The 15,308-nt window shown below is 41.1% G+C and overlaps 1 protein-coding gene across 1 annotated transcript in view; it reads left to right on the top strand.

Annotated features, from left to right (window-relative positions):
- rimbp2b (RIMS binding protein 2b) overlaps positions 1 to 15,308 on the top strand; it is a 115,993-nt gene that overhangs the window by 68,627 nt on the left and 32,058 nt on the right. Inside the window, exons 5-9 of the mRNA XM_084359010.1 lie at positions 1,645 to 1,734; positions 5,121 to 5,243; positions 6,627 to 6,731; positions 10,311 to 10,361; positions 11,973 to 11,993. Coding sequence (XP_084215136.1) covers positions 1,645 to 1,734; positions 5,121 to 5,243; positions 6,627 to 6,731; positions 10,311 to 10,361; positions 11,973 to 11,993 — 390 coding nt within the window. The remainder of the gene's footprint in view (positions 1 to 1,644; positions 1,735 to 5,120; positions 5,244 to 6,626; positions 6,732 to 10,310; positions 10,362 to 11,972; positions 11,994 to 15,308) is intronic.

Below are 15,308 nucleotides of genomic sequence, written 5' to 3'. Positions count from 1 at the left end.
CAAAAGTATTTTGTTCTGTTCAGTGTGCATACAGTCAAACGTGGGCTCGCTCTCTGTTTTTCTCTGATAGCTGTTTGTCCTTCAGAGTGAACACCTGGAGGCTCAGCCAGCCCACATTAGTTCTGAATTGAAGGATCAATGGATATGAATAGGAATGCCAATGCAATCTAGCACTTGTACGGGAAGGATTAAAATTGACTGGACACAATTGATGCAGGTTGAAATGCCAATATTTTTTTTTGGGACGTGACAGAAATAAAATTAATGGAAAAGATCTCAGATGTGACTTTGGTACAGTGCTGTCTTCAGGCTGTTGTTTACTTATCAGTTGTCCTTGACAGAATTTCTCCTCTATGATGTGCAGGCAGTACGTATCACTGCATGTATGCTACAGTACATCTTCAGCTTCTTCTTCCTCCTCTTTTCTTCTTTTTCTTACTACTCTTTTCCTGTTCTTCCTCTTCACCTACTTCTTATCTAACCTATTGTTCGTCTCCCTTCACCTCTTTTCCTCGTTTCCTCTTCTTTTTCTTCCTTTTTACTTCTTCCTCTTCCTCCTCGTTTCTTCTTCTTCTTCTTCTTCTTCTTCCTCTTCCTTTTCCTATTGGTAGGAACATTTCAGATTTTCTTAAAAAAATGTAAAGATGACTCTGTTCCGTTCATGTCACAGTGTGACAGTGAGACAGCATGCACAATATCAGGATACTGAAACTGAAGCAGCTAAATGGGATCTGTGAAAAGGGAGTATTTCCATGATGTGACATGTACCTATAATATTTGATGTGTTTTATTTACTGGAGAACAGATTTCACAATGCTTTCAATGCATTACTACAGCAAAGGAAATTTAACGTTTTCTAGTCTGTTAACATGTGTACACTTGCACGCACGTCAGTTTTTTATGTGTACCCCTGTCTGCATTTGCCGTCCGAAATATCCTTTATAATTAAAACATAAGGGAGCAGGAGCAGGCGCTCCATCACTTGCCATTAAGAAGCACTGTATTTACTGTAAATGTATCATGCATGAGCCAGTAGGTTTCTTAGCTCCTGACAAGACGAACACTTGGCCTACATGCCGCTGTAGCTGCAGTGAATTGCACGTCTCAGAGAACTCTCCAGTCGACACTGCAAATTGCATCCACAGCTTGATTGAATGTAATTAAGTTTTCCTCCTCTGCAATGAAGGGATTTTTTTTATACCCTCAGCTCAACACATTTGGCAGGAAAGAGTGGGGAACGGAGGCCATTATTGTGTGTGTGTGTGTGTGTGTGTGTGTGTGTGTGTGTGTGTGTGTGTGTGTGTGTGTGGTTAGGAAGGTATCAGAATGCATGTTTGCTCTACATCCATTCGCAGAAAACGGTGAAAAAGAAAGTGTTCATGGTTTCTTATCACATTTCTTCCAGTATGTTTTAGACATTGACATCAAAGCTAATATTACTATCATCGCTCTGCTGTGGTGGCTAAAATGGCAGCTTCTTTTAGTCATTCTTCCGAGAGCATACTAGAGAACCTCCTCAGCAGTCTCCTCAGATGAATAATGCATGGGCTATTGCTAACAGCACGCTGAGTTTGGGTGCTATGCGCCTGTCTAATCATGGTGACTTCTTGGCTTCTCAACACCGTTTTCTCTCTCCCTCTTTAGGAGAATGAGCTTCAAGATTTCCTGCAGGAGAACAAGCACTTGAGCCTCCAGTTGTTCAACAATAGCCACAAGGCATCTGAGTATGAGAAGGTAAGGGCACAGGAAAGAGCCTTGGTTTTGACTCTTTGACTGTATACTACATCGCAGTGCTGCTCCATTCACACTAATTTTAAGCTCACATGTGCATGAGTACACCTAACACATGTTTATAGCTAAATGATTATTAGATAGATTACCATGAAATTTTGACGGATCAACTTGTGACTTTTATTATGACCAGAGGATGGTGATGGACACTGACTTTTCGAGTTTTCCCCTGACTTTTTCATATGGCTGGGCAATGACTTGAATATTCAATTAAGACAATTATGAAAATTGTGATAGATAGAAACGTTTACTGTGCCCGATTCTGTTTCAACGTAAAGTTCTCATTTCCCTCTGTGTTATAAATTCAGCTCACCCCTTCCCTTTACAGCAGTGTGACTTCCACTATTTCTTAAAAGCCCAAACTCACTTTAGTTCAGCTCAGTGCGTCAAGTAAGTAATGCCAGCTGCTGCTTGGATTTGATGGGCTTCTACCTGTGCTGTTACCACACTGGTGTTTGAAGCAACCATAAAGGACGAGAGAGTCACATTTCAGCAATCCTTTCTCACACTCTGTTTAACAAACATTTATTATATTGTATTGGTGATGTCACAAAAATACTTGGAAAATGATTAATATTCAATACCATTTTTGATATACCACATTGAAATAATGACACTGATTGACACAATTAAAACTGACAAAACTTAAGATTCTAGGCTCTCACATAACAACAAGCTATAACTGTTTTTCTTAGCTAGTAGCAGAGCACAGCAGAATGAATGTAGTAAACCTTTTGTAACATTTTTATTTAATTTTTTTTTTTTCAGATCAGGCTTTTGATAATAAATAAATTTTACACTTACTGGTAAACTACAGCATGTTAGCATTGTCATAGCACAAGGCCCCACTGCGTATAACCACCCAGAGCTGCTACGTGGCTGTAGACTCTCAGTCTTGTTTCTTCGTAGGTCACAGCCTCTCTGGTCTTTACATTAATACTCAGATGAGCTTTCTGGGTCACACTAACTTTGCCATAACTGCCCTAAGATTTTCATATAATGAACAGAATATGAAAGCACCCTCACCTTCCGCTTAGCCCCAAAACATAAAGTCGGAGTAACTCAACAAACACAGAGCACCAGGCCTGTCTCTATGGACAGGAAGGCAATTTCCTGGAGGAGCTGATTGGCAGGTAGTTGCTGAAGGGCGGGATGCTGGTTATTGATGTCTTATCAGGACTGGGGTGGCTCTTGGAGCAGCTGTCCTGAACCGTTATCACACTGACGGATATGAGAGCAGCACTCTGCAGGGCAGAGCGGATATTAGCCCTCGCTTACATCCCCGTGTTCTGATCCCTATCGTCTCTGAATGAACTAGGAGGGGCAACAAACGGCACCTCCCTCCACTCAGAATAGACTATTGACCTGATTCTACTGAATCCAATATAGTTTGGTTCAATCCATCTACATTAAGTCTGACAGTTGCTCCTATCCATGCAGAGAGTTGGTTCTGTGTGGAGGCGGGCCATTCAGAGGCACAGTCGCTGGTTTCTGTTTGTGTTTTGCCTTGCTGATGTTTGTTGAAACGCCCTCCTCGAGGAATCATTAGTCATTCATGGCTGCTCTGAGGAAGAGGCTTTGCCACATTACGGCTGCAGGAACCAGTCGTTTCGCTGCAGATGAGGGACCTCTAAAAAGCTGATTGAAAAATACTGCCTCTTAAGTAACAACACACTAGTCTGTGGGATTATGAAGAATATGTTGGGATAGAAATAGTCACATTTTTCAGATATTTATTCATAGCGGCAGTAGAGACCTCATTGGTGGTGAATTGGTGTACAGTGTTAATAGAATGTGCAATTGCTCCAGTCTGCTGAATGTTTAGTGCTTGGGTAACAATGAAGCATGAATAATTTAGTCATGTTGTGGTCCACATTCTTGGGAGTCAGTGAAATTATTTTACTGTTGGATTATTATAATATTTAAAGGCTTTTATCACCGAAACCAGCCTGCTCCCACATCTGGCCCCAAACACTTTCTGCCTGTTTTAAGAGCTCAGATTGTTTTAGGTGCCATTAAAGTCAATCGTTCTTTACAGCGTAGTGCTTCAAATCAGCACCGACTGCTTGAAAAATAGGAACGGCTGTTTAACTGAATTCAATCCAAAGCAACGGCTCAACCTTTAGGAAAAATAAAGCGTTCAGTTTTTGTTGATATTGTATAAAAAATTTTACTCTATAGTGGTGTTTCATTACAAATGATAATATAAGCCTAACGACACAAGTGAAACATATCTTGAAAAATGTTCATGAGTTATGGACTGTCTTAGTATTTGGCGTTTCCCCCTGTTGGCTTTATTGATAGCATGCACCTGACATGACATGAGGGAAAGTGTGTGACAGAGGGAGTTCAGTCCAAGTTTTGATGTGTGTTTGGGCTCATTATCCTGCTGCAGTTCTAATCCTTCTCCACAAAGATCACACCAGAGGGTGGAGCATGTCTCTGAAGAATGGAGTGGTACATCTTCCTTGTCAGGGTGGAGTCAGTTCAGAGCAGGTGTCCAAAACACTCCCAGACTTGAATATTCCCACCACCATGTTTCACTGTGGGTTTGACACACTGTGGTTTCACTCTCTCTCCTGTTTGTCTCCCCACATACACCTTCTGTTGTAGGGTGTATGTGTATTCTAACCGACAGAAATCTAGAACTTGGATTCAACAGTAAATAGAACTTTTTTCATGATCCACTGTGAAGTTCTGGTATTTCTCAGCCCACCTCAAGTGTTTGTTCTCATTCCCTCTCCTGAGAAGTGATTTAGAAACTGCTTCTCATCCTCTGAGACACTACAGGACATCCCTCTTTTGACGGGAAGACTGCTTTTTTATCTCTCAGTGAACAAAGCTTGATGTATTGATTTTTCTGGTCCATTTTGCGCTGCCTGATTATGCTTTGGATACAACTGAACCAGTTTCTGTAAAGCGTTTTAGAGTTCCATGCACTGCCCCCTCAGAAACCTTCAGCCTAGTCATGATTTCACTTGACTTCATACTGCAGCCGGATGACAGGCCCAAACTCACCTCAAAGCTTTGACAGAACTACTTGAAGACCAAAGAGGACCAAGGAGTCCTGATGGTCGTTGACATGTCCATCAGGTGCATGCTATCATTAAAGTCAATGGGAGCACAAACAAAATACTATTTATTATCACTTGTAATGAAAACAATAGTACTAAATTCAAAAGAAATGCAAAATAGAAGTATTTTCACTAGGGTTCTCGGACTTCTCAACCCTACCGTATTTGAAAACAGTCTAGTCTGACCCAAATAAAATAAATTGAAGTATGGCTTCACTCTAAAACACCTTGCTCTTGCTTGTTCTGTCTGCACAGGTGAAGTCTGAGTATGCCAAGCTCAAAGAGACCCTTGGTGCTGTGACGCAGGAGAGAGATTTAGCCCTGTGGGAGAGGAACCAGCTCCAAGACAAACTGGAGAACCTAGAGCAGGTGCTCAAGGTGAGGAGGCCAGCTCCGAGGGCAGACTCAAACCCACTATCTGTCAGTACTGTGTGCATTTCCAGTTCTTTGAGTGCGTCTATCCCGGGATTCTAATTCAGGTGTTTTTATGGAGCCTAACCCTTTGCTAGTACCCCTTCTCCTACCTGTGCTACACTGCCTCCATCTGGTTCTCTTCAGCTATACTGTCTAATGTCCCTGACATGTCTGTTGCCTTCCAGTGTCGTGTCTGGAGGTCTGACCAGGAGCTGTGAAAGAAAGAGTAGAAGCTTGGAGCAGTCTGCCCCTCTTTCCTTTCCTATCCCACCCTTTCATGTTGTCCTCCCCTCCCTCACCTGTCCCTGTCCCCTCTCCCCCTGCTAGATTTATAAGGTATCACTGCTATGTCCATCTGTTAGGGAGCAGTCCTTACAGTCCCATTCTGAATGCTTTGTCCACCTCAGTGGCTGTGCTTATCTCCCCCCTTTACCCGTGGGCTGCTTACCAGACATATGAATGGTCACCTGGCTATATGAGCACAGCACTGTGGAATGTGACTTTTGCATGAGGCAGGACAAAGAGTTTGGCTTCATGATGACGGGAGGGGGAGGAAGCAGGAGATAGAGAGACTGGGTCACCCCTCATGATGATAATGTCACCTAAAGGTTGATGACATTACCTATCTTAGACCTCGATTCTTTACTGGCATGGAAATGTCATTTGCTTCTTTCACCTGACAAATATTCACATACAGTGGGAGCAGTGATGTGACTGGATGACACGGGCAGATTGTGTTATGAAGAGCCTAGCATTCAGTCCCTTGTATTGTATGGCTTCTTTTGTTGTTATGGATGACCACAGACAAGTGAGCACGCTACGGAGTTTGCTCACCCTTTTCATGTAACGTAAAACCCTGTATTGATCATGCAAAGACAACAGCGCTGAGGACAGCTTTTCAAACAGTCCCAGTAACCGGGCTTCTAACAGGTATCGTGTTACCTAAAGGGGGCAGCAAACCTGACTGTGGATTGATGTTAGTTTTTTTGTTCACACAGCAAAGCATCTCAAGTCCTCATCCATAAGCACCTTTGTGCACAATTAGATCTGATCTCTCCCGCAGATCATTCGACATAAACTGTTCTCACATTTGCTGTGGCATAGTTTATGTCTCTATTGTTCTTAAGGGTTTTAAAGGTCAGTACACTGTTAACCAGCCTCTGTATGTGTGATGTGTGTGCACATGTAACACCTGTGTTGTTTTCTGAGTGTGGAGTAGGAGACTGGAGATGCATTTTGTGTTGGCTCAGTGCCGTTGGATTTTAGTTCCACTAACAGCAGCCCTCTCTATGCTCCCCCCCACGACCCTCCCCCCTGGCTCTCCATCCCTGCACCCCCTGCGGACAGCATATGCGCGAGGCTGCGGAGCGGAGGCAGCAGCTAGAGTTGGAGCATGAGCAGGCCTTGGCTGTACTCAATGCAAAGCAGCAGGAGATTGACCTTCTGCAGAAGGTAAGGAAACTCAACACTCACCAGAGGTTTGGGCCTTCATGTTGGCCAAGCCTGTGTCCGCGTGATGGGTCAAAAAGCTTTCTGTTGAGCGCTGGTGCTCAACAGTCCAACAAAGGCTAAAGTCAGCTAAAAGACTGTATTAAAGAGAGAAGAGGAAAGAATAGTGCTCTCTCTAGAAAATCCAGGGAGCGATTTGTGTGTTACGCCATCCAGCATCGCCACCATTACTGCAATGGCAGCTCATGTCTAGTCGCACATACACAGGTATTTTTGGAAAAAACTCATAGAGGTTCAAAAGTATAATGATAATAATATTGATTAATCGATAAATATTTTAATATCGCCACCTCTGGTGAACATCTTGGTCCTCTGCACACCCTGAGGATTTATGTCAAGTTTGTGGCACTTTTCATCAAGTAAATGTATGCTTGTTTCGATTTTTTTCGACTGTTGGAGCGGCTGAGAGCTGCGCAGGATCTTCCTAATTTCTTTAACATTGCTTAGAAAAGTATATGTAAAGGTAGGAAATTGTTCACTTGTAGGGAGACGCCACCGCTGTCTACTACCACCATTTCCCCAGATTTGTGAATAGGCTCGCCTCTAAACATTCCCATCACTGGCACTACTACAGCTCTCCCAGTGCATCCTCTTCACCCCACACTTCAGCTGTCTATCAATCTCCAAACGGAGTGCTTAACATTACAGTAGCACTCCTCTTGTTTGTTACAAGCAAGCAAATCAAACTTTCAAACCCCAGAGTAGATATGACACTTTATAGAGGCTTGCTTAAACAGAAAATGCTGGCCCAGGCCATTTGATGGCTGGGCTTCCTGCTCTGTGCACTGGAGCTGCCTGTAATGTCAGAGCAAGCCCAGCAACGGCTGAGATTGCTGATAGTGTGAACGTGATAGGAATTGTCACCAATGCCTTCTCTTGAAACAGTGTGTGTATCCCAGTGTTGCTGTTGCTGCAGTGTTGCTCTGACTTCACAGTCAGCCTTTCACAGGCAGAGTTCTCAGCTTTTTTCTCTCATTAACAGAAGCTCATTACTGCCTTATCTTCCTTCAGACACTGGCTGCTCTCTGCATTCTCCTAAATTAATTGCCTGCACAGTAGATTTATGAAATTGTAAAGTCCACAGATGCTCTCATATTCATGTGGAACACTTGTTTTTTCTCAACAGATGTTTCTCATTCCCATAAGAAAAATGGCGTGTTTTATGCTGCGTTTCGGAACAGTTCAATGCTTCTGTAATACCCAAACCTTAATCCTCTTGAATGCACCAGCCTTCTTAATTTATTATGAAAAGAACATTGAACGTTTTAAATCTGTTCAAAATAACGCTGGTTTGCACAGAGCCTCAGTCTAGGCCATTTTTCGTCAATATAGCGTAAACAACCATTTAAACAACATGCTGGCAACATGTACACTTTTTGGATGAGCTTCTATGGTAGGTAATCATCATATAAGGGGAATAATGGGCAGATTCAGACCTACACTGACAACAGTGACATGTACACTTGTTGTCCACTATTATTGAGAATTTGACAGTATTCCAATTTTGCAGGTAATGTTGGTCATGAATTTGGTACTGAAATTGTAGCATTGTGGGATATGCTCATATTGCAGCATGGGAGAATTCTTTGGACATTATTCAGCACTTTCAGAATATGCATCTGAATTGGTGTTTTTACCACGGTTTGTAAAACACAGCTTCTTGCCTGTTTATGCTCAGCTCTGTGTGTCTCCTAAGCAACAGTTTGCAAGGCTGGGGTAGAGATGCATACACAAAAGAAAAACGCACATTACCGGCAATAAGAAAAATACACCTGCTTTTAGGATGCTTTCACACCTAACCTGTTTGGCTCCGTTAAAACAGACCCTGGTACCTTATATCCAGTTAGTGTGGGTCACTTGGCCTGGTCTGAAAGCTTTAAATCAAACCCTAGTGTGGACCAAACAATTGGGCCGAGACTGTTTGAAGAGGCGGGTCTCTGGTGCAGACGGGTCTCTGGTGCATCCTGAGTCCGCCACTGGATCCACAGTAATAACCCTCGAATCATGACTGTACAAGACACCCCGTTTTCTCCTCGTCTCTATCTGTTATCAAGTAGTGATAAATGTGATCGATTTGCAGCCTAACAGTACCAATATTGCTCATAATCAGTTAATTCTTTGTGAGCTCTTTGTGAACCCAAAGACATACACATCAGAAGCATTATAGTGCTGCATAAACTGCTGTGGACTTCGATTTTCTTTTACATGAGTATGCACTAATAATGCAGGTTGACAATATGACAATTACCAAAAGTGTCTGTATAACTTCATGTTTACTCCTCTTGGTTCATTTGGAGTTAGTGTGGACGAGAACCGGAACAGAACTGAAATGCAACAATACAAAAGTTTTCCTCCGGTTCGGATGGAATGAACTGAACTGAAGGTGTGAAAACACAAGACTTGGATATCAACAAGTTCTTGGATGTGCACAAATATCGCAACGGCGACCTTTTCAAGAGAGAGGTTGACAAATAAAAGAGGGAGAATGTGCTCATTAATCAGAGAATGCATGGCTGCATGTTATATTATGGGATATTAGTGGAATATTCATTTTCATGAACAATGTATACAGATAAGTAGGAATATTGTCATTTTTTTGGAATAAGGGCAAAAATTGTAATATTCAAGGAGTTTGCGTTGATAAGGGGTCTCAAACTCAAACTCTCTGGAGGCCAGTGGCCAGGTTGTTCTTTCCTCGAATTCATGAAGTGTTGCAGCTTTCTGCTTGTGGATCACACAAGAGGAAGAGCAGGAAGTCCACTTCCTTTGAAACTGTCTCGGCTCCAGGTTAGCCTGACTTTTAGCTTAAGAAAGAGCCATGTAGTTGCCAGAAGTGCTGTAAAAGGTGCTGTTGGTCATTGTTAAAGTGTTTAAATGTGAAAGAGGGTAAGACGAGAAGATCATCACCACCTGATACATCTGTCCTTTAGATACACATACGAATATACAAACAGCATACTTAACTGACAGACATCAGAGCGGTATTGATCTTCTAAAGGAACTCTCAGTCAGAAAGCGAAACCAGTTTCAGCTCTAAAAGAAATTAATGATTGTATGACCAAAATGTGCCAGATTTGAATTGTTCTGTGGCTGCGTCTGGCCTCAAGGCTGCTAGTTTGGGACCTCTGCTGCCGATGCTCTCAGTCTCCATATGTTTAGTAGTAAACTGACATACGAATACTCCCTTGAACATGAAAAACATAAAAAAATAAAAGGTGAAAATAGTGTAAGAAAAGCCACTATATCTTCAGCCCATCGTGGTGAAGTCAGAATTGGTTTCTTCTCAAAGCGAGGCACTGTTGGTAACCTTATAAATAATAATACTAATAAATAAACTGCACTTTGGTTTCATCCTACATGGCCTAGTGAGGACAGAGATAGTGGCTTTCTTTTCAACCATTTTCACCCCAAACAGCACTGAATGAAAAGGTGTTTCCAATTTTGTAAAGGCTTTCATTGGTGTTTTAAACTGAAATTAAATAAATGACAGTGAACTGAAACGGTGCACCCTGTGTTTCCCAGGCTCAGGTTGAGGCTAAAAAGGAACATGAAGGCGCTGTCCATCTGTTAGAGGTGAGCGTCTGGACTCTGGGGGGGTGACTGTGTGTGTTTATGTGGTTGCTGCTGGAGGACAGGGGGGTTAGTCAGCCCTGGGGCAGACCTGTGTATACCTAGAGCCATTTCCTGCTTTTTCTAGTCCCCACTTTTCTTTTTTTAGTTCTCATGTTTTGAAATATGAATCCTAGGCTGAGTATAAAGATTTCTAGTCACAATGATGTTAAAGGGACAGACCCAAAAGTGAAAATACAGTCATCATCTCCTCACCTCCATGCTGATGGAAAGTCAGGTGTAGTTTCATAGTCCACAAAACATTTCTGGAGCTTCACAGCAAAATAGCAATGCAGCCTTCCCCAGGACAGCTCTCAACGAGTGTTAGGAAGATCCCACATTGATTTGAAAAGATGTATGTACATCCTCAATACATGGTTGAGCTTGTGCACCAACTGCAAGTCCTCAAATGGCCACATGAGGCTCCAAAAGCAAGTCAGTCCCTATAACAGCATGTTTACAGCCTGGTACAAAAAACATTTTTGGTCTATAAGGCTAATTTCCCCTCTCATGACGACTCTACAGGCGGTGAATTTTTATTTAACTGACTCGTTTGAATTATATTTATGCCTAAAGTTACACAACAGCTAGCCGTGAGCTGCTACTGTGCTCGTCTGAGTTAATTCCAGTCACCAATCTTCACCTTTCGCCATATTGTTTTTTTTAACTTTTGGGATTAAGAAGTGGATTTATCTTCACTTCTCAACCAAACACAAGTAATTTGTGATCAAACACGTGAATGATGTGAGGTGAAATTCTCTTCTCTTTATGTGTGAACACAGATAGCTTGTTAGCCTTAGCTAGCTTGGTAGCTTCCAGCTAGGCTTAAGCCTAAACAAGCTTGTCTAACTAGGCTCACTTCAGCTCCACCCATGCTCCACCTTTTTGCCAATTTTCGATTAGCCGGGAGTCAGGCGGAGTCAAGTACAGCCAAGATGGCGACGGCCGGTAACACCCACTTTGAGCTTCATTCTGGCTCTTCAGAAACCTGTGAGTGACTGTCTGCTCTTTTGACAGTCTATGTTTCAGATGGGCTGTGCGCTAACATTGTAGTTTAGTAGCTATAGAGTGAAGATTTTGGCTTAAAGAAGGGTGTAAATGACATCTTTTCATATTAATTTGGGATACAGGGGGTTCCGGAGACTTGGATTACGCCAGACGAGCAGTACAGAGCCATTTTATGTCTTTCAGTTGTTTTTTCGAAGTCCCCAGCTGCTTCAGTTGTTTCGGAGAATGCTGCAGTGCTGTTTTACTGTGAAACTCCAGAAATGTTTTGTGGACTATGAAACTTCCCCAGACTCTCCATCAGCATGGGGATGAGGAGATAATGACGGATTTTAAATTTTGGGGTGAACTGGTTCTTTAAATTGACTTGTGAAGTGCACATTTGAACAAAGCTGTGTAAGAAAGGTGAATGAATCACAACAAATAAAAGGTCACAAAGTGTCAAAGCAGATCATAATTTCAAGAGTGTTGTGCTTTCAAGATGTGTACGAGTGCTCACATGTGTAATTGTGCTTTATTTCTTTCCAACATCTCTTTTTACTGAATGGGTGTGTGTTTGTGCTTATACAGAACCACTTGGACAGCATGCAGGTATTTCAGAATTGTTTTTATTTATTTACCTGATATTCTTTTTACACCTTTCCCAGTATAGTCAGTACAGTATATAATAGCCCCATGCTTCCTATGGCCTAGGACGTATTGTGATGTAACAGCACAGTACAAACACAATCATTCATCACGATCTCAGTTTATTATTAATGATGAACATGATAAATATACAAGTGGTATTCAGAGGGTAAAAGGTAACATTGAGCATTCGTCAGTTAAGAACTAATGTGATGTGTGATCTTCACTTTTTGGTTTTCAGACATATTCAGGGCTGCTTCTTCTGGGCTTTACTACCCGCTCAGCTATGTTTCACATTTTCCATCAAAGCAAACTCACAAGTGTAGTGCTTTCTGAAAGTCTGGGACATGACTGACAGCACAAACTGGAGGTCTTTCTGACTTGATCATAAAGAAATATTCAGCCACGCTCGCTTAACATTTGATGAAAAGATTCTACCCGTGAAGTTTCAGAATATGGATCGACTTCACTTAAAGACGAATGCCTGGGGCCTCACTGACCGACCTCAATTCCACATAATCAAAGCCCATCAGCATACTGAGGCGAGCAAATTTAACTTTATAAAACCAAACACGTGTTAGAAGTGTGTGTTTAGATGTGACCAAACAAAAGTATCAGAATACAATCAGTGAATGCTGAAAATCTATTTAATTAGAATTAAAGCTTCTTTTTTTTTCATCTAATGTGTTGTAATATGATGCAAATAGTAGATATTAGTTTTTGTATTGTAATCAAAGGATCACATTGATGAATGTGATCCTTTACCTTTGTAGAATTGCATGGGTGTTAATAAGCATGTGTTTTAAAAACTGTCTTCTTGCCATACAGAACAGAACTGTATGCTGCTATAAAAACTAGTATCTTAATTTACTAACTCTGTTTCAGAGCTGCAGGATTTCCTTTGTCGTCTGTCTGCTAAAAGCATGTGTTATCCAACAACAACCTGTCTGCATGATATTGACTCAACAGAGCAGCATAGACAGGAGTGTGTTAGCAGGGGTGTTGCTGTGTGTTGGGCAGTGCTTAAAAATTCCAAGTGTCCTCCAGAGCATCTCTGCTTCAGATTATCGTCAGTCTGAAGTGATTTTCGATGATCCATCATTCAACTTGAGATATCATGCTCCAACACCTGGAATTTCTATTATACCTGCCCACATAGTTATGCTCAGTTTTAGTATGTGAAGTGAAGTTTCTTGGTCTTAATGACTGCTGTTATTTTTGTTAATGTTATCTGATTCCATGAAAAGACCACTACCAACAATATTTTGTAACTTCCCTACCCTGTCTGTGGCTCCAACAGACACATTTCAATTAGGAGAGACTTCATTTTTGAATGAACAATATTTATTGAGGGCAGCTGAAGCCCTGACTAGTAGAAAGTAGTAGTAGGAAGTAGTAGTATTAGGAGATAGTAGGAAACCCCACTGATGGAGCTTAGATGCATGCTGGTGACGGTGCTAGGATTAGGATGATGGCTCAAGATCTGGATGTGATGCGATAGATTCTGGTGAGCTGGACCCGGGCACGAGATATAACTAAGTAGAGGTGAATGTGGTGGAGGAGGGTCGCAACCATTTTGCACTGAAATGACAGCTGACAATAACAGAGAGCAGAACAGATTTAGAGTTTGTTAGCAATGACGTGATTTGTTGGTTGATTTAATTTAGGCAAATCTGGTTGGTTTAACTGAAAGAGTAAACACCCATAGGCAGCTGGATACATGGAGAGAGAGAGTAAGATGGAGAGAGTTGTGAAACACTGAACATTGAGATAGTCTTCTGGAATGAACTTACGCTGAGCTTCATCTCCTGCATGACTGGTGGGTTCACGTGGTGGAACATCTTTCCTATCAAGAAGTACATGTATGCAAGATATTTGCACACCAAGTCTGCAGGCACAGTGGAAGAAGATACGATAGACTTTGGTTACTCAGACGGTACTTGTTAGCAGTGATGGAGTGAGTACATTTACTGTACGTAAGTACAATTGGGAGGTACTTGTACTTTCAGTATTTTCATTTTTTACTGCTTTATACTTCCTCTCCACAATATTTTGGAGGCAAATATTGTACTTTTTACTCAACTACATTTATTTGATAACTTTAGTTACTAGTTACTTTGCACATTACATGCTCCATCAGAGCCAAAATAGTGCATTTTAATATATTAATTTTATTGGATAAAAAATTAACACTGATTATGATAACCTGCCAGGCTGGTAATCAGTCAACCAATAGTATACAGTATACATGATAATTCTTTTACCTGTGTATTTTTGATACTTGAGTATCTATAATATATTACATTAAAACCAGATACTTGAAGACTTTTACTGAAGTATTTGGGGGACTTTTGCTTATACCAAAAATAATATTTTAGCGCAATATCTCTACTTTTGCTTAAGTATAACTATTGGGTACTTTTACAAGACTGATCGTTAGTATGATTGAATTAATGTTGGTTTTGTTCTTTTCATGGGATTACTTGACAATGATAGGAAAAGAAAAATACATACCACCTTGAAGCAAGAGCCTTTTTTTATTTTCAGTATTATTAGCATTAACTGTAGTTGTGCATGTGATTTGTATACAGCAATCCCGATACCAGAAACAGTTGGGACGCTGTAAAACATAAATAAAACAGAATGTGATAATTTGCTAATTCTTTTTGACATATACTAAATTGAAAACAAATATAAACAATATATTACATGTTTTTTGTAAATATATGCTTATTATGAATTGGATTGTTTCAAACAAGTTAGGACAGGGGCAACAAAAGACTGGAAAAGTTGTGGAACGCTCCAAAAACACCTGTTTGGAACATTCCACAGGTAAACAGGTCCCTTGGTAATAAATAGTATCATGATGGGTCTGAACGTGGTATCATTGAAAGGCTCAGTCGTTCACAAGTAAGGATGGGACGAGGTTCTACATGGGCTCAGGAACACTTTATAAAACTGTTGTTGGTGAACACAGTTAGTTTGCAAATGATGGCATTCTGTTTTTATTTACACAGCGTATAAACGTTTTTGGAATCAGGGTTGTGAACTGTAGTTAAAGAGTCATTTGAAGAGGTTTTTTCTCTGTAATGACTGATCCACACGTCTACAGTAAACCTCATTCCATGTTCTATCTTTGTGTACACAGTAGACGTATATCCTCATATACTGGCTACTGTACATATGTGTACTGTTGTATTTTTGTGTGCAGAATATTCAGCCCTGCATCCTGTGGTTTCCTTATTTTTTTCTCCTGTTGTTTTCCTTTGTTTCCCATCC

Source organism: Pagrus pagrus, assembly GCF_965226575.1.
Source record: "Pagrus pagrus genome assembly, chromosome: 8".
NCBI classification, from domain to species: Eukaryota; Metazoa; Chordata; class Actinopteri; order Spariformes; family Sparidae; genus Pagrus; species Pagrus pagrus.
The sequence above is the reverse complement of the archived record's forward strand: the minus strand, read 5'-3'. Positions and strand labels throughout refer to the sequence as shown.